Genomic DNA, 24,308 nt, shown 5'->3' on the forward strand with positions numbered 1-24,308 from the left:
GCGCTTGTCTGGCTCTTCAAGGGCTGTACTTCCAGCACACCACCACCACCACTCCCGGACCGTCCTGTCGCTCCCTGTCACGGCAGTGCTCCCACCACCCTTTTCCCGACTGCAGCCTTGTCCTCGGCCACGGCGGCGGGGGGCGGGCGGTCCCTCCCCCAGCCACCCCGGGGGCGCGCGGGGTCCCCGGCCCGGCCCCCGGGCGGGGCCCGCCCCAGCTGACCGGCGGGCGGGGCCGCCGCGCTCATGTGACACCGCGGAGCCGCCGCCGCCGCCGCCGTGCCCTCTGCTGCCGCCGCCATGGTGCCGTCCCCGCTCGCCGTGCTCCTGGCACTGGGCGCCGCCGCCACCGCCCTGGCCGAGCCCCTCCGCTTCGTTGACTGCGGTGAGTGGCTCCGGCCCGCGGGGCAGCGGGAGGGGTGCGGCAGCAGGCGGAGATGGCCCGATGATCCCGACTCTTCCTTGCAGGTTCCATAGACGGCAGCATCCAAGAGGTGAACGTGAGCCCCTGCCCCACTCAGCCCTGCCTGCTCTACAAGGGAACATCTTACAGCATCAACGTCACCTTCGCCAGCAGTAAGGAGCACATCCCCAGCGGGAGTGGGCCGGGGCAGGTGATCCCCCCTGTGTCCCACTGCTGGAGAGGGGAGAAGGGTGGCTGCAGAAGGATCTTGGTGGGAGGAAGAGTGTCCCTTAGTTGTGTTCTTGTAGCCTCTGGCGTATGTGAAGGGCACGTGTTGTATACGTGTGTTCTCCGTGTTTTGCAGAGATTGAGAGCCAGGGTAGTAAAGCACGGGTGTACGGGGAGATGCTGCACGTGGACATACCCTTCCCTATTCCTGAGCCTGATGGATGCAAGTCTGGGATCCAGTGCCCCATTCAGAAGGGCCATTCCTACAGCTACCTGAATAAACTCCCTGTGAAGAGCGAGTACCCCAGTGTAAGTATGTAGGCAGCTGGTCAGCTTCTCCGCTACTGCCTATACTGGGGTAGTCTCACCACCTGCCTTTAAGGGAAGACACTTTGTAATGTTCTGGTGAGAGAGAGTAGACTCCATAGACAGTCTGATGTTCTTGCTGCTGTATGACTCTAGTTTCAAGTTCCCACTTTGGGATAGACCCAGCGAAGGAAGCAGCCTAGCTCCAGCTGCTGAGAAGCGGCTTCAGCTGCTCCAGTATCTTCCTGTGCTGGCTGCCCTTCCCACCAGAGCCTGCTGCATGCAGCTGAATGCTCTCAAACTGGGTGTGCTCACCAATGGAGGGCAGTTCAGCTGGGGATGCTGCAGGGTGTCTCCACTCTGTTTTTTCAGGGAGTGGGAATTCGAGTGCAGTGTGTGGAGGTCTCCTGCATCATGTAACTGAGCCCTCTCCATCCACAGATGGTACTCCAGGAATCAGTGCATGAGTGTGGCCCACCTACTTGCATGCAGGGGCAAGGCCCCTGCTTTGTCCTCTTTGTGCAGAGCTCCCAGGACCTCTTTGTTCCACATAACTGATAACTTTTCTCCCCATGCCCTTGCCTTAAGATTTCCTGAACATTCTTATTTTCCTCTGCTTCTCTCTCTTTCAGATTAAGCTGATTGTGAAGTGGGAGCTGGTAGATGACCAGGACCAGATGTTGTTCTGCTGGAAGATACCAGTGCAGATTACCAGCTGAGGAGCCCTGCCATTTGTAGGGCTTGGGGAGGGGAAAACCAGAAACAACACAGGCCAAATTCTTTTATATAATAAACATTTCTTACTGCTTCCTTCAGAGCTCTGCAGCCTCTGAGCAGCCAGCACTGTGTTCCTTGCAAGATCAGCCCCTGGCAGAGTGCTCTTACTGTGTTTAGGTGACACCCCTGGGGTGTTCCAGCAGCTCAAAGGGCAGCAGTGTCTGCTTCAGGAGTGACTGAGCATCATCCTCCAGCTGCTGTGTGGAGGCACTTGATCTGTTAGATATGGAGCTGTCTGTCCTCACAAAGGAATTTCTCAGCGATGAATCTGGCTATTGTCTGAGCTGCTACCTGGTAACCCTTCAGTGCCTCTTCTAGAATGCCAGCTGCATCCTCCCTCCTGTGTTTCTCCTGCTCTGCTATGATCAGGATGCCCCTGGGACCTGCATTTGCTATCCATGCAGCTGAAGCAGAGGGAATGAGAGGAGTCTTCCCATGAGCTGACAGCCTGCTATGTCCTGGGCCTCTGCTCAAGCCAGTGGGACTCCAGCTGGGAAAATTTCCTTTTTGTGGATGCAAAGCCAAATGGTGTTCAATGTCTCTGCAGGGATGATTCTTTCTCTAACCAATGGTTTGCACTACTACCAACTTGGAGCTGCTGCGAGCTCCTGAATCTCTTTTTATAACTTTCCTTTTAATAAAGGCTAGACAAAATCTGCTTGTGTTGTATTCTGTTAGTGAAGAGGATCAGGAGGAAAAGCAGAGGGGCTGGGAGTCTTCTAGTTAGGGTTCAGCTGGTCTTACTTCTTAGCTGAAGGCATGAATATAGAGGTGGTATGCTGACCTAAGTGTGGGTGACATGGAAGCAGCCAAACATCTGTTGCCCGTATCCAGCTGGCAATGTCTGGCTGTGCTCCTGCCTTACTAGTCCTATGCAGGCTTGAAATTGTGCAAAGGCTCCCTGAAGAGGTGGTGGCATAGAACATAGCCTTGCTTGCTGCAGCATAGGTAAAGGTCTTTTTACTGAGGGCTCTGTGGCTGAAAAATCAACTCCCAGACCTGCCAGAGAGCTCTTACCAACTGCAGTAACTACACTTAGTCATATGGGAACTGCAGTCCCTTTGTGTGAGAACAAGGCAGGGTGTGAAGAGCTACAACTTCTGTGCTGTCTTGCAGTGACTGGAGTTGGCTCCTGCTGCTGGTGCTGGGCTGGGGATTTGGCCTGGTAAAGCTCTCTGCTCTGGCCTGGGAGCAGAAGGAAGCTATGTGCCAGCTGTGAGGGTTAAGAATTGGCTTACAAGTGGGATGGTTCTGTCCTTGGCAGAAGCAAGACAAGCACAGATCTGACAAGCCCCAGTGTTTTGAGCCACAGGGGCCCAAAATAAATGTTTTATTTAACAACATGAGAGAAGTTTCCAGCAGACTCGGTTAAAAAAAAATAACCACCAACAACTTTACAGAAAGGAAGCTGGACCTCCTCCCCCTCCCCTTGCCCAGCCAGCATGGGACACAAAGTGTGGGGCTAAAGGCCACAGGGAGAGCAGGCCCTGGTGCCCCTCAGGCCTCTCTCCCATGCCCCAAGGGTAGGCAGCAGCTGTAGAAAACTGGGGTGGCACCCCATCTTAAAGCTCTGGCCTGGGGGCTGGACACTTCACAAGGAGTGGGGCCAGCACCCGTGGTGTGGGTAAGGCTTGTCACTAGGTCAGTGCAGCAGTGGCAGGGATATGAACCCCCTTTCTTGGCAGGGTGAGGGGGACAGGCTGGGGCTGTGTGGCAAGGGAAGGTGTCTTGTGAGCCTCCATGACACAGGGCAACGTGACATGTGCTGAGGGCTGGGGTGGGCTCTGCTGCAGGAAGAACAGGGGCTGGAAGGACCAAGAGGGGTGCAGAGGCTGGGAGCTCAGCCCTGACCTATAGAGAGAAGTGGTGGGGAAGCTGTGCACTTCGAAGGGGAAGGAACAAAGAGCCTCAAAGCACCCACAGCCCCGGGAGGCCTTTCTCTGTGCTCCCAGGTCCCAGAGCCATGTGCAGGGGAGGACCCTCACCCCTGCTCTCCTAGAGCTACGCAGCTGCAGGGTTCTGAGCTGTCTGGGGCACGCAGTGGTGTGACCGGGCCAGGGCCACGTAGCCCGGCAAGCACTGGCAGCGGTAGGAGCCCTCTGTGTTCTCGCAGGTGCCGCCTTGGCACAGGGGCTCAGGGCTGCCCACCTCCTCACACTCGTTGATATCTGCAAGGAGAAGGATTGGGCTCAGCTGGTGGCACAGTGAGTAGTCCCTGCCCAGAGCCATCTCCTTGTGCCCCTGCTGTCCCCCCTGGCCCTCCCACACAGGTTCTGTCAGTCCTATCAGTATCTTCAGGATGTCCACAGCGATCCCACCAGCCTCCCACGCCCTCAGCATATCTGCAGAGCATCCGTAGTATCCAAGGGTGGCATTCTCAGTATCCTCCAGCACAGTACTGAACCCTGCCCCATGTACACCGGATAACAGCCCCTCCGTGCTCTGCAGCTGGTAACACCCCTGGTTAGCACCTTTTGGCTAACAAGCTCTAATAGCCTAAGATCTGGGGAAAAGGCCACTTCCAAACTTGGAAAACGCCCTTTTCTGATCCAACAAGGTCAACCAGGCAAATTATGGTGGCCCTGAGAGGCTGATTATCATCTCCAGGACCAAAACACAGAGGGACTTCGTGCTGCACAAACAACGGCTTATTTTGTTAACCTGCAAACTGTGCCAAAGGGCTCCGTTTGCCAGCTCATCAGGCTGGAGTGTGCACGTGAGCCCTACAGCAGCTGCCCTATTCTGACACATCTGCTCTGCTACATGTACTCACCCAGACACCCTGCCTGAGGTACACCAACCTGTGGTGGGGCCATGCGCTGGACAGAGCACCCATGTACAACACCAACACGGCTGTTTGCACCCACAGGACCTCCAGAGCCCAAATCCTCACCTACCAAGGCAGGCCCTACCCCTCTCACCACAAACTCCAGACTCAACCCCCATTGATCAGCAGGGAGTGGGGAGCAGCTGACGGATTCAGCTGACCACTCAAGGGAGAGAAAAGGCCCCAGCAGTAGCCAATGGACCCTGGGAGGATCAAAGTTCTCTGCCACCCCAGGGACCTTGGATTATCTCTAGCATAGGTGGAGGGGGCCATCTCACAAAGAAAGAGAAGTGCAACCCCAGGGAGGGATGCTGGAAGCAAAATTTTCAGGGAGGTAAGAGAAAGTCCAGCAGTCACAGGAGGAAAATGGAGGGGAGAAACATGAGGAGAGAGAGCCTGAGGAACAAGGTAGTCTTCACACATACCCAAACCAATTTTTGAACGAACACTGTGGACTCACACTAAACCTCAGGATCAGACATTGCCATGAACAGGATGGCTTGCTCGGAAGTGCAAGGAGAAGTTAGGCACACCAAGGGAGATGTGCTTTGCAGCCTCAGAAGCAAGGGAAAGTAAAAGCTGCAAGAGCAGGCAGGCTGGTCTGGCCACCAAATTGAGAGGAGAAATGAAACAAGGACATTTTAGCCCAGAGAGACCCAAAAGCCAGAAGTAACAGAGTAGTGTTTCTAGCAGTCTGCACCAAGTCCAGGAGTTTGCCCACTTGGGCAGGGGTGGGGACACACAGCCCACCTTACAGGGCATGCGTAAGCTGTTGCCACCAGTAAGTGAGAGGGGAAGTGCTGCAGCAGCTGCAGCAGTATTCTAAAGGCCTGAAGTCAGCAAGGTAAAAACATGGTGATAACTAAGACCCAAGGAGGAGAACTGAAAGGAAAAAAAAACAGGCTCCAGTGTAAAATGAGGGCTAGTTGGTTCAGGATCAAAAAGGCAACAAGCAAAGGCTCCATAAATATGTTAGCAGGAAACAATGGGGAATGTCAGTCTATTTCTTATCAACAGAGGAAACAAAAGCCAGTCGAGTTGGCTGGAGCAGCTAACACAGGCTTTGTTCCAGCCATCATAAAAACACTCGTGGTGATCAGACAGGGCACAGACCATGTTTGAAGTGTTTAAACAAGGGTGCAGGAGCACAGGGAGGGAAAGGCCACACTGTGATGGAGAGGTTCAACAATCAGATATAATGCAGCTACATCCATAAAGGTTTGCGGCAATGCAAGTTCACATGCTTAATGCTGGCTGCAGTCCCTGAAAAGTTGACAGTTCTGTCTGAGATGGAAGCATGAAGGAGGCCTCAACAAAGGATAAATCTCATAACCATCTTCAGGAACAGAGAAGGGAAAATCCAGAATTACAGTCTGCTCACCCCTAAGCAGTTCAGGTTTGTGAGTGATTAGGTCATAACCCTCTAAAGGATAACAGGATCATTAAATAGCTGGTGCAGATCAGTTAAGGCCTGATTACGTTAAGCCAATCTGGTTCTCTTTCCTGACCTGATAACTGGCCTGTCAGATAAGGGAGAAGTGGTGGATATGATGTGCCTTGGCCATGGTGAGGATTTCAACACACTCTCACATGACACACTCAAACAGATTGAGAAAATTCCCTCTAGATTAAACCGTGGCAATTGCACAATGGACCGCACAGCTGCACTCCAAAGACAATTAGCAATACCTGGCTGTTACAATAAAAACCCTTTAAAGAACAGGCTGCAATGGCCTGTCCTTACCCCTACTCCATGCAAATGTTGTCACTAAGGTGGACAAAGGAAGAATCCTCATGCTTATAAAATAAATATGTGTGATGCCAGACTTCAAGCACTTTGCAGAGTTCAGACTTACTCTGATAGAGAAGTGGTCCAAATTCAACTAGACAAAATTCAGTGAAGGCAAAGGCAAAGTACTATGGCCAAGGAAAGGAAAACAGTGCACAAATGCAGAAGAGGGAGTAACATCTCAGGCAGCCATTTTGCACAGGTGCATTTGGGGTGGTTTGGACCATGGGATCTGTATGAAGAAGCTGCACCATTGTATTGTACAATAAGGATGCCCTGAGTTGGAGTAAGTGCTGTGCCTAAGAAAAAAGAGAGGGTCTTCATCTGCTCTGTTGAGTGCCTGAGGTCTCAGCTGGCTTGGAGACATATAATGTGAAAAGGATGGAGACATAGCATAGGGATGTAGAGGAAATGCAGAGAAATTTAGAAACTGTGTCTCATAGGGCAGGGTGGAAAGTAAGGGCAGTGGCAAATGTAGAGGACATTAATCACAGTAACAATGGCTTGTGATGTACAAGAGTGGTATGAGAAGACAGGAGACGTCAGCCGCTCTCGGTGATGGCCAGAGCTGCTCTTACCTAGCTGCCAGCAGAAAGTGGCCGGCTGAACCTCCACGAGGGCCCTCCCAGCCGTACGGGAAGGAATCGGAAGAAGAGGGGAGCTGCTCCTGCTGCCGTCCCGGCTGGCACCGGCAGGGAGCAGCCGCGGCCAGGGCACGCGGGGCCTCACTCACCCACGCAGGCCATGCGGGTCATGTCCAGCTGGAAGCCGTCGAAGCAGTCGCAGGTGTATCCCTCTGGGACGCGCACGCAGCGCCCGTTCTCGCAGCCGTTGAGGATCCCGCACTCCTCCGCCTGCAGCCCCTCGAAGCCCTCGTAGAGGCCTGGAGGGCGGCAAGGTGGGGTCAGAGCAGGGCGAGCCTCAGCCCAGCCACAAAGGGAATATCGGGCATGCGGCAAGACAGTGCTGGTGACGCCAGGACTGACTCACAGGAGCCAGGAACAGAGCTTACTCCAAGCCTGGAGCAGCCCGCCCAGAGTGGGAACTATGTGGCAGTCCCCATGGACACAGTCTGGGTGGGGAGGAATTTCTCTGTGTCTCCAGAACTCACCAGTTTGGCTGGGCAGGTAGCGGGGTGGAGACCGCACTGGGCCATGGTGGAGAGGGCTGCCACGGAACTCACTGCTGGGTTCCCTCCGAGGGAAACCAGCGTCGGGGCTTCCGTACTCAGACTCCAGGTAGTTGTAGTAGGGGCTGGGAAGGCCATAGTGGGGGTCTTCCAAGCCTGGTCCGTACTCATACCTAGGTCTTTCTCGGAGCTCAGCCCCTCTCTCACTGTCTTCACTGGCTCCATTACACAGGAAAGCAAAATCAGCTGCAGGTGGTGAGGAAAAGGAAGGGTCAGTGCAGCCTGGCTCAAGGTCCACTATATGGCCAGAGGGTGTGCATCCACACTGGGTCAGCTGTGCCAGGCCTGAATTCAGTGCCCTCCAAAGCTGCAGCTCTGTAGTTTGTTGATTGTCAAGAAGACTAGCTCCTGTCTGGGACCAGCAGGTTCTTGAGCAGCAAGAACCCCAATTCCCAGCGTGCTCCCCTCTCCAGTGACCACTACCTCCTAACGTGCAGAGGCAGTGAGATGCACAGGGCAACTCTCCCCTCAAGTACCTCGGACTTGCTGCAAATCAATTTCAAGTGCATTCCACCCACTTGTGCAGCTCAGCCCTGGAGAAGTGTGTGTGGGGTTACTTACTCCTTGGGCTGGCCCCAGTAGTGCAGAGACCTTATGCAGCAGACCTGCATGACATGACAAGTGGCAGCCCAGCCCATTCTCTGCTGGGAGATGCTTGCCCATGCTGCCCAACTTACCAGAGGACCTGTGGGGACAAAGCGCACAGTTCTGGCCCCAGGCTTCGCCGAGCCGGCAGCAGCACTCAGTGTACGTGGTCTGCTGGCCATGCAGCAGGTCTTGGCAGATGTAGTCGGCAACGGTCTGCCAGCAGACGTCCAGGTGGATTTCATACTCCTCCAAGGCATCTGTGAGTGACACAAGCGAAGGATGCCATGCAAATCATCCAGAAGAGTGTCCATCTTGTCCCACGAGGGATGACCATGTGTCCCAGCTCCTGCCCCCGCCCTGCCCTGGCTGCAGCCTGTGCTGGTGCTGACACACCTTAGCCAGACACCAAATCCCCACCCACTGCTCCCTTGTAGAGGACCCAGCAATGGGGCAGAATGTGTGGGGCAAAGGTGTGCTGCAGTGGGGGATCAGGCTCACCTGCCCTGCTGGAGAAATTCACACACCGGTTGCCAGTGGCATCCAGCACAAGAGGGAGGCTGCAGAAGCAGTGGTAGGAGCCTTCTGTGTTCAGACACTCGCCGTTGATGCAGTACACTTCATTCTGACACTCATCCTGATCTGCCCACACACAAGGACAGGGCAATGTTTCAGGCTGGCAGACATGAGCAATGTGACCCTTTCCCTGCCCAAACAGGGGCCTCACAGGCCTCAGGCCCTCCTCTCTTTTTCCCCAGGAGGATCCCAGGAAGCCTGTTACCTAGACCTGGCCCAGCAGGGGCAAGTCTGGGTGCAGCAGCATGGCTGTCCCCCCGTGCACAGTGGGGTTCCCACTGCTCTTTGAGGCCATCTTACCAACACACTCGAGCCTGCTGGAGTCATAGAAGTATCCTGTATGGCAAAAGCACTTGTAGCCCGGCACCGTGTTCAAACACTGTCCGTTGCGGCAGAACTCTGAGCCAAATATCTCACACTCATCCATGTCTGAAAGAGGGATGGAAGGAGGGCAAGTGTCTCAGGAAGCAGAGCCATGGGAGCAAGGTGGGCTGGGTGCTATACTTGCAGAAAGCTGTCACAGCATCTTGCCTGGATCACTGACAGGTCCCTGAATGAATCCCCCACCTCTCCCACAGGCCCCATGCTTGGGAACAGAGGGAGAAGCACCCCCAGGCAGAGCAGGAGGAGGGATGCTGTGAGCAGGAGACTTTCACAAATAGGAAATTCATGTGTATCTTAAGCACACTACCCCCATGGATGTGAAGTACCAAAGACTGAACAAGCTGGCCACTGAGAGATCTGATCAGTAACTGGAAGAGCTGTGTCTTAATGGCCTCCATCCCTGGTTCATAACAAGAGACTTGCACCAAGAAAGAATCACTGCCAGCAACAAGACTGGACTGGAGAGAGGGGCACTTCCAGTTCAACAATACTAGCAATCTGGGATTTCTCTGGGAATGGGGAGAACAGCAGCACGATGTTAGCATCCCCCACAACAGGCCTGTCAGTTTTGTCAGTGCATTTTCATACAGGGTTTTACATAGTGCTCTCCCTCTACCCTCTGGAAGAAAAGAAAGAAAATGGTGCTAGTACCTGTGAAAGAGACTTTTCCTGAGAGCAAATCTTCCTGGGGAATATAGCCCTTCCCAAGAGGGCAGATCTCTTGGTACTCCACTGACCAAGATACAGATGCCAAGAGGAGATGGAAAGAAAAGAAGGAATTCATTAGTGCAATCAAGGTGGAGCTGGCAGGCAGACCAGAGAACTGGCCCTGCCTGGTGTGGTGGGGCCACAGTCCTACCTGTGCCTGGAATGGGGCAGGGGTAAGTCTCACAGTTGTCACCCCAGGCTGCCCCTACAGTACAGCAGCACTCCTCCTTGGTGATGTTCTTGGCCAGGACGCTGTCACACAGGCGAACGTCACTGATGTGGTAGTAACACTGCTTGCGCTCTGCGCTGTCAGAGAGGTGGGCTGCATGTGTGTCGGATCCCTCTAGAAGACAGCAGACAAAGGACAGGATGGGGTCCTTGGCACCCCAACACAGCATCCCATACCTAGGAGGTCCCAGAGTATACCCATCGCCAGTGGTGTGACCTTCCCAGGTCCTCACTTTCAGGCTTCTGAACTCTCCCCAGACAAAAACTTGCCCATTATCCGCAGAGGCTTGTACAGCCCTGTCAGCCCCTCATCTTTATCTCACCCCAGCCAGGGCTACTACGCTCCTGCTCTAGCTGCCACCCATGCTCTATCGCAGTTGTCTACTCACCCACAGCAGCTCGGGGTTTGCACTGTCCTGCCTCTGTGTCGTACTCCTCGTGGTCGCTGGGGCAGAGGCACAGGAAGGATCCCTCCACATTCTCACACAGAGCAGTTCCGCACACGGCGACCATCAGTTCACACTCATTCACATCTGCAAAGCAAGGGGCAGCAGTGGGCAGCAGGAGCCTGCCCCTGCATGGGCAGCCTGTGCTCCGTCTGCAGCATGAAGCTACCCTGCAGTAGGGAGACGAAAGCTGCTAGGGACAAGCTGAGAACTGTATTCACACTGTGGCTCAACAGAAGTCTGACAGGAGCCTTGTGCCCTGCTCTTAGTGGATTCAGAGCCTGAACTCCAGCTTGCTGAAATCCAGTGAGTTGCTGGATCACAGAATCATCTAGGTTTGGAGGACTCGGGTCCAACCCCCTACTCAGTTACAGGATCCCACCAGGCTGCTCAGAGCTTTTTTTGTCGGGTCTTTAAAATCTCCAGGGATGGCAACTGCACAGCCATCACAGGCAACTGTTCCATTGCCTGCCTGTCTTCAGAATGAAAATTTTCTTCCTTATAATACACCCTGCCTGTTCTCTACAGGCACCCATTAAGGTACCTTTCTAGCACCTTTAGTTCCTCCATTCCCCAAGGACCTCTCTTCCACCTGGACAAAAAAGGCTCCATGTTCACTGTTAAACGCTCATTTTTCAGAGCCTCACCCTTTGCAATCCCCAAGATCTGCTGTGATAAGAGAAGGGGTTTTGACTCCATGAGCTGCCCTGTCCATGTGTGTGATTCTCACAGTGTGAGTGCAGGCCCCATCTGTGGTCTCGGAACCATCACACAGCAGGGACACCAGCCTGGCATCTGCCAGTGGCTCTCCTTTACTGACTGGCAGAGTGATCCTGGCAGACTCACCAATGCAGTAGTGCCCAGAAGGTGAGCTCTCATAGCCACGGTCACAGAGGCAGCGGAAGGAGCCATCTGAGTTCTCACAGAAGCCATGGCTCCCGCACAGCGTCTCATTGGCACATTCATCAATGTCTGCAACAAAGCCAAAACCAAGAATTGTCCTAGACCCCACTTCTCCCAATGGACACCCCTACTCAGGCCCTTCAGCTCTGACCCCAGGATCTGGGACTGGGTCAGGCATTCCTTTGATGTGAAGGACTGGGTCTGGCTGCTCCTGTCACTCACCTTGCTATGAGTGTGCATGTTAAGAGAAGCTTCTTGCAACACTGAGAGCCACAAAAAAGCCATGTGAATAGAGCAATAGGGGCAGGGTGGGAATAGGAAATTGATGGGAAGCATGGGAGGTGACTGGCAGGGGTGACTGAGGACAGCAGTTTCCTGCAGAGGTGTAAAGGGACACAGAGCTTAAAAGCTCCAGCTGCTTCACAGAATTTTTCTTGGAGCAGTCAGAGCAGTTATGTGTCCACAGCCCATGGTTCCCAAGGCCAGAAGCAGCCCCATGTGCTAAGGCTGAGACTTAGTGCAGCCCAGAGCCCAGTGGCTGGCAGCAGCTCCTCCCTGCTGCAACCTTCCCTGAGCTGGGGGAGCCTCAAAAACTACAAAAACCCCTTTGCTCTTTCCTCTTTGCTGGAGCCTGGGCTTCAAACCTGGACTCACCAGCCTAGCATGCACTCTTACCAGCAGCCTTTTCCCTCACCCAAGCCTGCCAGGCAGGTGACTGGCACTGGCCCCAGCAAGCACAGCTTACAGGGAACTGCGGTCCAGCCTCAAGCCTGGAATGGCTGTAACCTGCCCAGGACTCTCCCCAAGCGGAAAGCAGCACAATGCAATGTCTGTTCCAGATGCCAGGAAAAGAGAAGTCTAGACGCAAGCAGGCAGCGCAGCCAAGAAAACAAACTCTCAGCATTATCTGCCTTTCCACCAGCCACACATTTCCTCCTCCTTCTCCCCTGCACCTTGGCAGAGATGTGCCACAACCACCCTGATCCTGCCTGGGTGAGGGACAGGGAGACCCAGGGCTGTACTCACCAATGCAGTCACCCAAGGGGGTCCAGTGGAAGCCAGGCTGGCAGCCCATGATACAGCGGTAGGAGCCCAGGCTGTTCTGGCACCGCCATGTGCCGCAGATGGCATCCCCATATTCTTTACACTCATCCACATCTGCAGGGAGGAGAGCAAGGGGATGAGGATGGTCAGATGGGGACCCTGCTTGTTCAGTGCAGCAACTGGGTCCACTTTAGCTGGCTAGAGACCTTGAACCAGAGCTGGTCCTCCTAACAAGTCACCAGCAACTTTGAGTGCTGGGAGCAGAACTGCCCTCCCCCCTGCACTGTCTTCTTTCGTCCCCTCAAACTCTGGAAGGCTGATCTCCCCAGCAATGAGCTCTTACCCACGCAGTCATCAGTCTCCTGGGAGTGTTTGAATCCATTTTCACACAGACATCTGTAGGAACCTTCTGTGTTCAGACACTGGCCTTGTGAGCACAGGGACTTGTCTGCACATTCATCCACATCTGTGAAATCAAGACAAAAACATCAACCTGGATCTCACAGCAGGGCAGAAAGCAGAGGGCAGGACCTAAGGTATGTCCCTGCCACTCTCCAACTCACCTTGGCAGCTGACTCCACCAGCCACATTTGAGAAGCCAGGAGCACAAATGCAGAAGTACGATCCATGGCTGTTGAGACATTCGCCATTGGGGCTACAGATCTCACTGTTCAGGCACTCATTCACATCTGCAGAGGGAGCAGAATCAGGACCATGCACCCAGCCCTGGGGTACATCCTTCATCAAAGCCCCATGGATTCCCTGTTCCCAGTCTCTTACAGGCAGCCCTCAAAGGGCTCCTAGTTCCTTGTTTTCTCGTCATGGAAACAGAGATCTTCCCTGTCCACGGTGAGCCTGAATTTGACTACAGCCTTATGGACGTGGTATGCATGTGGCATCACTTGCCTTGGCACCAGCATCCTCCCTGCTGAGGAAGAAGGGGGATCCCTCTTTCCAGTATGTACTGGACCCATAGGGCTGCATGGGTGGGGTTCATACCTTTGCATACGGTGCCATTGATGAGCTCAAAGCCAGTCTGACAGTGGCACTCATAGGAGCCTGGTGTGTTTCTGCACTCTCCTCCCAGGCACTGAATGGCAGGGTCCTCACACTCATCCAGATCTGCCAAGAGGAAGGGCACAGCACAGAGTGAGGCCCCAGCTCCTCCACCACAGGGGAGGATCCCCATCTACAAAAGCATCACCCAGCTGTTGGCCTGCAGAGTGGGTTTGAGCTGTCCTCCCAGACCATCCCATCACAGTGAGAAGAGGGCAGAGACTCCCTGTTACCAAGGTTTTCAGATTCAGCCCAGACTCTTCACTCCCTTCCATCATAGAGACCAGCAAAACACTATCCCAGCACCAAGTCAGTGGTGCCCAGTGACAGGACCAAAGGTGAGGGGCACACACTGAAACACAGGAGGGCCTGCCTGACCACTCTCTTTCTGTGACAGTGACAGAGCACTGGCCTAGGTTGCCCAAAGACACTGTGGAGTCTCCCTTCTTGGAGATACTGAAAAGTTATCTGGATGTAGTCCTGGGCAGACAACTCTTAGTGGCTCTGCTTGAGCAGTGTGTTGGATGACATGACCTCTAGAGGTCCCCTCCAGCCTTAGACTGGATACTGCTAACCCCAGTGTCCGTCTCCAGCAGAACTCTGCTCTGCGTACGACAACCACCAAGAGGCCAGTGCAGAGTCACAGTTGTTGACAAGTCCTCTCTTCAACCAACTACACAAGAGCAAACATCAGCAGAGCAACGCAGCACCAGCCCTACTTTCCAAGGCTCTGCTTTCTCACTTGCCAGACTTGCCTACAATGTCCTTCTTGTGGAAGAGCTGTCCAGGGGCCTACAACTCTTACCCAACAGCAGAGCTCTCCACAAACCTTCTCACCCAACTCTCCCAGGCCTTGGCCAGAATCTGCTGGCATTCTGAGGATTTTGCTCACAGCAGACGAGAGAGGGATACCTTCCCTTACACAGAGGGCTGCGAGATGCCAGCAGACTGCCTGAGCCTGGGAGAACACTGCACTGACAGGAGGTGAAGTCCTGAGGCTGGCAGCTCCTGAGCTCCTCTGCAGAGCACTGAGCATGCCACAGGCACAAAGAGCATTGCTCTCTATCACCTCAGGGCAGGATTCCCAGCTTTTCAGTCTCAAAAGGTTGCAAGATGCAGTACTATTGAATCCTTCTGGAGAGGAACCAAAAGCTAGTTTATTTACAAAAAAACTATCACAAAACCCTTATCATTTTTCAAATATGAAAACTAAATCCTCAGACAAGGTCACCAGCCAAGGCAGAGAGGAACATGCCATCCTGCCATCAGGTCAGTGTGACCCAAACAATATCAAACCCTGATAAGATGCCCTCTTGAAATGGCTGGGGCAAGGTGGCTGAGATGGGCCAGCTCGTGTGGAGTCTTGGGAAAAGGGGAGGGCAGATGTAAGGCATCAAACCATGGCTCTTCCATCACACCCAAAAATCAAATGCAAAATAAGCTCATTCCACACTGGCTTTCTCAGCCATCAAAACGGAGGAGAATTAAGGGAGGAAAACTTCACTCTCCTCCCCTCCTGGAGGCCCCCATACAGGAGGATCCTTCTGAGAGTCACATCAAAGGCAACATCTTCCATCTGCCAGCTACGTGCAGGCTGCAGAGCTCTGCAGTGCTCCAGAGATAAATTCTCAGCATGTGGCCATTCTTTAAACAAATACCTTTGCCAGCTCTGCCCTTTCCCTTCCCTTACTCCAAACAGGGAATTTGCATCAAGCCATCTCAACCCCAGGATATCCCCCTGAGTCAGCCATCAGAGAGGGGGTTTTCCTGGTTGTGCTGGGCCAGTTGAGCTGTAAAGCTGGGACTGAGTACTCTCATGTCTCAGCACTGCAACCAACACAAATCAGTGCTGCTGTTAGGTCTCCACCAGCATTCCTAGCACAGCAGAGACCTTGATCTAAGTTTTTCCTTTAAAACATGTCCAAGTTCTACTAGGGGCTGGGGAAAAATGATGAAACCTGGGCGCCCACAGTCTTTCCATGGGCTGTGGACCCAAGGTTTCTCTTCTTGAAGACCTACATTTGAAGTATACACTCCCAGGAACACAGTTCTGAACTATAAGACACACAACTCTGCCAATGTTTCCAGGCCTCCTGTACTCCTCTGGTCTTTTGTCAGCATCTTCTAGATCATCATTAGTCCATGAGTCCTTCCCCCCATCCCTTTCCTGTGTGAGCAAAATCACCTTCCTGTTGCTCCAAGTGACATCTGCTTGCAGCCTTCCATGCCCTCTGCTAAACAGGAAGCTAAAGAGCTGGAAAAGGATCCTGAGGATAAAGAAGTCCTCCTGCCCCACCAATAACCCAACTATAGCAATGTCCCTTCCCTCACTTCCTCCAGCACCCACTCCTCTATTGCTGGGGAAGGGATACCTTCACAAATGCTGCCATCTCTGGAGACAGTATAGCCGGTGTCACAAGACATGCAGGAATAGGAGCCCTCAGTGTTGAGGCAGAGTCCAGAGGGGCAGGTAGCCCGGGCTATGCATTCATCAATGTCTGCATAAACACATGAGGGAGAGTGGGATAAGAGGAAGAAATGCAGAACAACCATGACCAGGGCCATATGTGCTGGGGGAACTAGCCAGCATGGTGGTCAGGATTCAGGCAGAGCCAAGTGCTCAGGAAACCCTCTGGACTGAATGTGTGACACTTCAGAGTGTCTGTACACATGGCTCCCTAGTACCTTGGCAGCTCTTCCCATCAGGTGCCACCTCGTAGCCCCGGTAGCAGGAACAGCGGAAGGAGCCATCCAGGTTGATACACCGTCCATGAGCACAAGTTCCCTCCACAAGACACTCATCCACATCTGTGTGATACAGCAGAAGGTAACATGCCATGGGAGAGTGCTCAGGGCACTCCCTCCACACAAGCTGTGAGTGCAATATGCCCTGGCCAAACAGGCTGGCTGACTGCAGGTGAAGGATGCTGCCTGTGCCCCTGCTCCTTTTGAGGTTTACAGGGAGCACTGGGGGGGGGGGGGGGACGACAAGGGTGCTGCCCAGAGGCAGCCCAAATTTCTCACCAATACATCTTCCGTTGCTGGGCCGGTAGCCAACCCCACAGCTGACACACTTGTAGGATCCTAGTGTATTGACACATCTCCCACTGGGGCAAGAGCTGGGATCCACGCACTCATTGACATCTGCCAAGAAACACAGTTCTTTCAGGCTCCCAAAGGTAAAGAATTGTATCCTCTCCAGCTGGCTCCTCAGTTTCCCTCCAGGGCACAGTGATACCAAATAGGAGTTGAGATGAGTTTGCCACTTCGTATGGCCCCACCTATCCCTCAGGATCCTACACCCACATCTGAGGGCTGACATAAGTCAGCAGCTAAACTCACTGCTGCAGGGTGTTGCCAAGACCAGGAATGTGCATGGGCAGAGAAGGGGATCAAGGAACATCTGTGCAGGGCTGTCTCATCAGGACATTTCATAACTATGATTAGGATGCAACCTCCAGCTCAGTTGTCCCTAAGGCAAGTGCTTTCTGGAGGCTGTGTGGGGGAAACAGCATTCTGTGCATGCCCTGTTTCCTGTACTGCCTCCTAAAATAGCCTCCCACTCTGTGATGGAGATGAGCTACTGAGAAAGGGGAATCTTTGATCAAGCTCATCATATGTTGACAAAGGCAAAAGCTTTGAAGGGCCCAGGTCATGTGAATGGGATGCAGTGGGATTGGGTGACCTGTCTTGACAGCCTGCTTTCCCTGCAGTCCACCTGTCACCATGACAGTTTTGTGACAAAGCCAAGGTGGCATGAAAATATATAGGCATGTCCTTCCATACTGGGAAGCTGGAATGGGCTGGTCTGAGGAACTCCATGGAGAGATGGGAGAGAATCTTGGAATAACTCCCTTCCCTCTGTCCTGTTCCTCCTGCAGTCAAAGGAGAGGACAGGCAGTCCTTGGGGAGGGCACAGGGCAGACAAATATGGGGGTGTCCTTGCTCCCTTACAGGAGGAGACACAGAGTGATGAGAAAAGGAAGTGTTCAGCCATGCACAGGGTAGGTTGGAGGGGCAGGGAAACTGGGAGCAGCAAGTGTTACCTTCACACTGTCCTCTGGGGCCCATGGCAAAGCCCTCCTTGCACTGGCAGTGGTAGGAGCCGGGTGTGTTGATGCATCGCTGTCCTCGGCAGATAGAAGGCTGCTCACATTCATCTCGGTCTGGCAACACACAGGGAGACAGTCCTGAATCTTCCCCCACCAGTGTCAGGAAGGCTGGGTGCAGGAGAGAACCTGCTCCCCCTGCACCTGGCTCTACCCAAGGGATCTGTGCTGGGCTCTCTTTTATCCCCCACCTGCCCTAGCATCCCCCTAGCCATGAAGCAGTGGTCAGGGCATCACTGACTCCTGCCTGGATCATCATGGGCAAGGTCCTATCCCTGAGCAAGCAGGACAGAGTGATTCCCATGGATCAAGCTGTCGATGGGCAGGCCTGTGGGAAGGGAGGATGTGCAGGTGTGCATGTGTGTGCATGAGTGCATGTGTATGTGCACATTCATGAGAGAGCGTGAGAGAACAAAGAGCCCCTGGAGAGATGGCAGTCCTGTGCCAGGTGAACACCACTTACCCTCACAGCTTTGCTTGCCCACTGAGACAGCCAGGGTGTACCCAGAGTAGCAGAGGCAGAAATAAGAGCCCACACTATTGATACAGCGACCTTTTCCAGCACAAGGGTCTTTCAGACACTCATCTTCATCTACAACCAGGCAGGGAAGGAAGACCGGCAGTCAGCACCTGCAGTTGCTTGCAGCCCCCTGCCAGCCCCGCAGTGCAGCAGGTGGGCAGGGCCTCAGCAGAGCTGCCAGAAGACCTTTCCCCTACGGCCAGAAGTACTGAATGGGCTGTTGAGGCCCAGAAGGCCAAGCAGTCAAACCATCAATTGCCAACCTACCAATGCAGTGGAGGTGGCTGGGGTCCAAGATGTAACCAGGGTGGCACAAGCAGCTGTATCCCTCTGGGGTCAGAACACAAGCCCCAGCTCCGCAGGAAAGGGGTGAGGAGGCACAGCCACTGACCCCTGCGAGGAAAGAGCACAGGGCTGGGAGCAGCACCAAAAAGGTGCATGGAATCTAATGCTTACTTTGTGTCCCCAGCACATACCAGGGAGGGTGCTTTTTCCCTTCTTGGAGAGTGATGCTGAGCCTGCCCCTCTCCTTCTTCAGGCAGCCTGCGCCCATGGGGCAGCAGGGAGGACACAGCAGACCCTGACTCTGCCATCTCCCTGGGCTCCTGTGGCCTGAGCTGGGATGCCTCGGTGCCATATATTGCTCACCTGCACTGCAGCCCCATGCCTTGAACTAAAACTGGCAGCAGAGCCTGACACCTGTAATGGCGTTCCTTTTGGGGTGACAGCAGAGTCCCCCCGCCTCACACCACCCTGCTGAGCCAAGCACAGGCAGCAGTGAAGGGGCAGTGAGGCACCACACACCCCTCGGCATAAAGCCAGCCGGGGGGGAGTGAGGGGGCAGCCCAGCCCCAAACAAAAGGCTATTGAGGAAGACGCATTCCTCAGCAAGGTGCCTCAGCCAGGCCTTCTCCCCAAGGTGCTCCAGCCCCCGGCACAGGGCAGGGACCACACTCCCAGACTCTTAAGCAACCCTGGAACAACAGTACCCTTGTTTCCGGCGCAGTAAACAAGCCACCGCGGGAGCCACATGCCTCCCCCTGCGCTCCCCCTTCCCGATGAGTCAGCTCTGGCCGCGGGAGGGGCACGGGGCCAAAGCCACCGAGCGGGTACATGATTCCCCTGCTAAGGGAGCTGCAGGCAGGGAAGGACTCAGAGATTACAAGCACTTTGTTCCCCATGCAGGTTCGCTCCTGTGACTCCCCATGGCTGGCCAGGTTTCCCTGGCTGGCAGCAGAGGGGCCCAGGCTGGGACAAGAGTGGCAGGTCAGGGACTTTTCTTTGGGAAGTCAGGGGAGGCATGTGCGCAGATAAACGGACTGGTTAAGGGAGAGAGCCTCTGAGCAGACCTTAGGACATAATTTTGCTGTAGTACCAGGCAAAGAGAGGTGGCAAATCCCCAAGACTGGTGGACACACACCTGCTGGCACCTGTGTTGGAGCAGCAGCATCCCAGGTGGTAGTGGGGCCAGGCTGGCGAGGACCATGCCACAACTCCTCTTCCTCTGCTGTGGAAGGAGAAGAGAGGTAAGTCAAGCTACCTGATCCCAGGCAGAGATGCTCACCCAAGGTAAACCTGGGCTGGCTGTCCTGGCAAACACAGCACCCAAAGAGAACAAAAGAGGCTGCAGGGTGGTTGCAGCAGCTCTATCATCATATTATTTAACACAGCCTCCTTCACCTTGCTGGATATTCATCACCTCCCCATATTCCTATAGCCCCACATCAGCCACCCAGTGTAATAGGGGTCCTCTGTGCTGCCCACAGCCAGCCCAGCCAGGAGCCTGTCCCACCTAGCACTGAGGGCTGCCATGAAGAGAAGGCAGCTCCCAGTCTCCCCACTTTCCTCACTGTCCCATTCTCTTCCCCAAAAGCACCTTGCCCTCCCACCAGCCTGGCACTCACCTCTGCGCATGGCAGGCTCTGCAGTGGCATCAACACTTCCCTGAGGGACAGAAACATAGGATTCTTCTGCATGGAACTGGGATGCAGCACCCCTGTGAAATATTCCCACCCACCTCCTGGCTCCTCTTTCTCCCCAAGACTGCCATCCTAGGAGAAGCTGTCCCAGCTGGGTGCATTTGGCAGGGCCACTCTGTCCTGAGGACAGTCATCTTGGGCAAAACACAGCTTCAGGCCATGTCCCGAGGGCCACCCACAGAGGGGCCATGGCAGCACACTGTGCTGGTGAGACCAGGGCACTGCTACCAGGCAGACACCTCCTCAAGGTGGCCAGGAAGGTCATCTAGGCATGGTAAATATTGCCACTGTCACCACCCGCTCTGGAGGGCTGAGGACAGCTGCTGCTTTGACCTGCCTCAACAGTGCTCCCTTACCAGAAGGGTGCTTTGTACCAGAAGCTCTTTCTCAGCATCCCCTCCAGGCCAACCTATGGCTGCCAAAGGCAATGCTGGAGCACAACCTGATTACCGATTCTCTGCTCCGTGGAGCTTTCCACAACTGATGAAGAAAACAGGCAGCTGAACAATGGAAGTTCCAGACTTCACATTTGGAAGCCTTGGTTCAAATTTCTCCCTGTCTTGAGATTTCTCAGATGTACTTGAGCCAAGTCACTTCATGTTTATGAAGCAGTGACAATGGCAGTACTGTCCCTTCCCTCAGAGGTGCTGCATTTGTCTGAGGGATGAGCTGATATAGCAAGAGGGCACAGAGAAATATGCGCAGGAGAGGCATGGCCAAACCTCTACTGACAGTATGGATCAAGAGGCACACATTTTTCAAGTGAGACTCAAATAAAGATCCACAGCCCTAGGAGAGCCTAGCAGAAAATCAGTCCCCAGGCTGCTTCCATCAGACAGGCTGAATTCACATAGCCAGTGTTGGAGACTCCTGCCCTGACTGCTCCAGTGGTGTTTCTGCTGCACCAAACTCAACACAGGGAGAGCTGGCTGTGAGCTGGCCTTGAGCTCACAGCCAGCTCTCCATGAGAGAAGCATACCCAAACTTGACTACAGCAGTTCCTCTTATCCTGCTGCCCAGCCAGGCCTGGATGATAGTGAGTGCCCACACCTCAGCTGTCTAAGTACAGTTGGTATTAACTGAAGTTAGTGAAAACAGAGCAAACTTGAATATGCAACATAGACCACAAATTCAACCCAAAATTCTCCTTGATGTCCTTTATAGTGGGATAGAACCTTGCTGTAATTCACCCTTTTGCTCCTTAGGACTGAGTTCATCATGGATAATCCCTCCTGTCTAGACCTTCAGTCCCTGTGAGACACAGTGTAGACACGGCTGGAGCCACAACTCACATACCTGCCTGGCTGAACAGTACAAGACTTAAGCAGGAATAGAATCATAGAATGTTTGGGATTGGAAGGGACCTTAAAGATCACCTAGTTCCACCCCCCTGCCATGGGCAGGGACACCTTCTAGTAGGACACATTGGTCAAAGTCCCATCCAATTTGGTCTTGAAAACTTCCAGAGCTGAGGCATTCACAACTTCTCTGGGCTATCTGTTCCAGTGTCTCACCCCCCTCACCGTAAATACCTTCTTCCTAATATCTAATTTAAATCTCCACTCTTATAGTTAATTTGTATGACAGCCACTTTCCAGCTCATCCAGCTGCCACGGATGCACTGAGCTGTAGCAAGACAAACCTTACTCACCTGCACAGCAGGAGAAATTTCACCTGGAAAAGGAAAAAGTGCATGATGAGTAGAGAGAAGACAGATAGGCATGCTTGTCAAATCCTGACTGCCCTAACTTCACCCCACCTCTAAGACACTACCATTCAGTCCCTCACACTTGTCTGCAAGAGCTTGTTCCCAAAGCCAACACACCTGGACTCCTGGCACTGTGCAGACCCCAGGAACTTCTGCTCCAGCAAATACTGGCACAAGCAGTTGGTCACACTGCCCTCCAGCTGGGCTGGACAGAAGCCCAAGGACTGGAGTGCTAGGTTTGCCATACAGACCTGAGGTCCTGGTGGAGGCAGCCTGGCCAGTCAGCACCAACTGCCAACAGATGCAGTTGCAGGAGCCTGAAACACTCAACCTTCTCTCCAAAGACTTGAAGACCTAGTGCCTCATGCCTCAGGAACACTACAGTCATACACATGTAGGGAGCCCTTTTCAGCCAGAGGCCCATCCATGTATATGGCAGGACCTGAGAAATTTTCCACCCTTGCTAGGGGCCCAGATGGAGCAGCTTTAAGCAGTAGACCCAACATTACCCTGTCTTGCTGAGGTGCCAGGGTAGAGGGATGCCTCCAGGATGCTGCCACGCAGGTGGTCCTGCAGTTGCTGTCTTCTCGCTGTCCAGTCCAAAGTCCAGTTGCTCTTCTCCCCTTGCTCTTCTAAGCTGAGGGGCAGCTCTTCTGTCTCCGCTTTCCTCATTGACAGTCGGATATCAGAGCTGGAGTAGGTGTAGCCATGTCCTGCTGGGCAAATTTCCTTGAAGGCCTCTGTGAAGGAAAATCAAATCAAAACTTTAGAAAGCAGAGGTTGGAGGCTGCTGGAGGGATCATCTGGCTTACCACACCCAGACATGATAGTGGGACAGTGGAATAAAGGAGTGAAGATGGACAGGCATGTGTGTGAATGCAGGTGCCAGTTTCCCCAATCCTATAATTTTCTGTAATTTCTAAGGGTTAAATTCTTACAGAAACACATCTGGACTGCAGTAGGTGGATGCTTCAAGCAGAAGGAATGCGCTCACAGAGTAGGGTGGGTTTCTCACAGGCCTTCCCAGACCCCCAAAATGAGATCCTTTCCCATGGTCAGTACTGCTAGAAAGAGATCATGCCACAGCAAGGTCCAAGCTGAGCAAGGGAGCAGATAAAAGCAAACTCGGAGTACCTCGGCACCGAGCACTCTGCATATCACTCAAGATACTCTGCACAAACCACCTGAACATTTTTCTGGTCCCTGAGAATTTTTGTGCTTTCCCTTCCACCCAATCCCATGCTGAGATACTCAAACTCATTCTCACCTGCCTTTCTTCCCAGCAAAAGATACACAAGAGAAAAGGGCTGTTGAATAAAGCCAGGCAGAGAAATGGCTCTGTTCTCCCTTTGGTACAGAGTGGTTTCCCATCAGGGACTTCTCCATCTTTCTAGTTTTATCCAGGCCTGCTTCCTGGGTTCTGTACCCACCACATAGGACAGCATTTGCACTGCTCAGCTCTGGGTCCTGCAGCTGTCTGTGTTCAGGTAAACCCAAACCCCAGTCTAAGCAGAACAAAGCTGACGCAGGCACATCTCACCTGAGCCGGGCGTGGGGCACTCCTCGCAGTTGTCGCCCCATCCCTTGCCGACGCGGCTGCAGCAGCAGATCTGCTGGGTGATGCGGTGCGAGAGCGGAAAGGTGCACACGCCCCCGGCGGCCGAGCGGTAACACAGCCCCTGCTCCATCGACACCGCTTTGTCCGCTGAAACACAACAGCCGCGTCAGTGCCGGACGTGCCCTGCGCTCCTCAGAGAGAGAACGGGGGACACCCAGCTCTCGCCCTTGGCTCTTTCTCTGCCTTGCCCGAGGGCTGCCCTGTCTTTGCTCCAGGACACCTCCTGGCCATCAATCATTGGGCCTTTCCCCCAACAGGGTCATCCCCAAGAAAATCCAGCTCATGTGGGAGCTCTCTCATACCAGGGGTTGTGTCCTCTGCTGCCACACCACATGCACATTCCCTTCAGCCTCTGCAGGGACTATGCAATGTCCATGGAGAATGGTAATGCATGACTGGCACACATTCTGCACACAAGTGCAGAACAACACAACTCAGGTACACCCAAAGGAGGTGTGAAGCACACTGTAGCTTCCACTCAGCCATGGGGTTCTGCTTAGGTCCCTCTCTGGGCTGAGGGGTTTCCTGAGCACTTACAGATGCAATGGCTACGGGATGGGTCTAGCATGGTTCCAGGCCTGCAGGTACAACGGAAGCTGCCACGGGTGTTCACACACTCGGCATCTTTGCAGAGGCCCTGCATCAAGCACTCATTTATATCTGTGGAGAGAAGAGAACCTTGTGAGATGTGAAGAAGCTGAGAATGAGCTAAACTCCCCATCCAGTGCCTCCCATTCAGGTGCTGTGAACTGAAGGGATCTCAGCTGGGCTGGTGTCCAAGGCAGTCTCTACACCAAGCAGCACAGTGGGGACCTTTGTGGTCACAGTAGTCCCACATCTGCAGAACTTCCCTTGCTACAGCTGCAGGATGGCTTGTGGATGACTGCTCTGTTTTGGTCCTTGTGAAAAACAGATGTGGCCCCCA

General features: G+C 53.8%; 2 protein-coding genes across 3 annotated transcripts in view; one reads left to right on the forward strand and one right to left on the reverse strand.

Moving 5' to 3' along the window:
• Positions 1 to 244: 244 nt before the first annotated feature.
• NPC2 (NPC intracellular cholesterol transporter 2) lies at positions 245 to 2,368 on the forward strand. The gene is made up of 4 exons (XM_066188500.1): positions 245 to 385; positions 469 to 576; positions 768 to 940; positions 1,570 to 2,368. Exons 1-4 carry the CDS (start codon positions 301 to 303, stop codon positions 1,654 to 1,656), a joined length of 453 nt encoding a protein of 150 aa, XP_066044597.1. The 5' UTR covers positions 245 to 300; the 3' UTR covers positions 1,657 to 2,368.
• A 638-nt stretch (positions 2,369 to 3,006) lies between these two features.
• The window catches only part of LTBP2 (latent transforming growth factor beta binding protein 2), a 70,327-nt gene continuing 49,025 nt past the window's right edge, over positions 3,007 to 24,308 (reverse strand). For both annotated transcript variants that reach the window (XM_066188498.1, XM_066188499.1), the window contains 26 exons: positions 23,921 to 24,043; positions 23,306 to 23,470; positions 22,275 to 22,505; positions 21,709 to 21,731; positions 19,983 to 20,022; positions 19,499 to 19,585; positions 18,346 to 18,471; positions 18,022 to 18,150; positions 17,496 to 17,615; positions 16,474 to 16,593; positions 16,135 to 16,257; positions 15,822 to 15,947; positions 13,393 to 13,515; positions 12,957 to 13,082; positions 12,737 to 12,859; positions 12,376 to 12,507; positions 11,293 to 11,418; positions 10,390 to 10,533; positions 9,924 to 10,115; positions 9,716 to 9,796; positions 8,981 to 9,109; positions 8,606 to 8,746; positions 8,197 to 8,364; positions 7,442 to 7,705; positions 7,064 to 7,213; positions 3,007 to 3,882 (listed from right to left, as the gene is read on the reverse strand). In XM_066188498.1, coding sequence (XP_066044595.1) covers positions 3,716 to 3,882; positions 7,064 to 7,213; positions 7,442 to 7,705; positions 8,197 to 8,364; positions 8,606 to 8,746; positions 8,981 to 9,109; positions 9,716 to 9,796; positions 9,924 to 10,115; positions 10,390 to 10,533; positions 11,293 to 11,418; positions 12,376 to 12,507; positions 12,737 to 12,859; positions 12,957 to 13,082; positions 13,393 to 13,515; positions 15,822 to 15,947; positions 16,135 to 16,257; positions 16,474 to 16,593; positions 17,496 to 17,615; positions 18,022 to 18,150; positions 18,346 to 18,471; positions 19,499 to 19,585; positions 19,983 to 20,022; positions 21,709 to 21,731; positions 22,275 to 22,505; positions 23,306 to 23,470; positions 23,921 to 24,043 — 3,479 coding nt within the window. In that variant the 3' untranslated portion in view covers positions 3,007 to 3,715. The remainder of the gene's footprint in view (positions 3,883 to 7,063; positions 7,214 to 7,441; positions 7,706 to 8,196; positions 8,365 to 8,605; positions 8,747 to 8,980; positions 9,110 to 9,715; positions 9,797 to 9,923; positions 10,116 to 10,389; positions 10,534 to 11,292; positions 11,419 to 12,375; positions 12,508 to 12,736; positions 12,860 to 12,956; positions 13,083 to 13,392; positions 13,516 to 15,821; positions 15,948 to 16,134; positions 16,258 to 16,473; positions 16,594 to 17,495; positions 17,616 to 18,021; positions 18,151 to 18,345; positions 18,472 to 19,498; positions 19,586 to 19,982; positions 20,023 to 21,708; positions 21,732 to 22,274; positions 22,506 to 23,305; positions 23,471 to 23,920; positions 24,044 to 24,308) is intronic.

Source organism: Chamaea fasciata, unplaced genomic scaffold, assembly GCF_029207755.1.
Source record: "Chamaea fasciata isolate MVZ Bird 193981 ecotype frontalis unplaced genomic scaffold, bChaFas1.0.hap1 SCAF_7, whole genome shotgun sequence".
In the NCBI taxonomy this organism is placed as follows: Eukaryota; Metazoa; Chordata; class Aves; order Passeriformes; family Sylviidae; genus Chamaea; species Chamaea fasciata.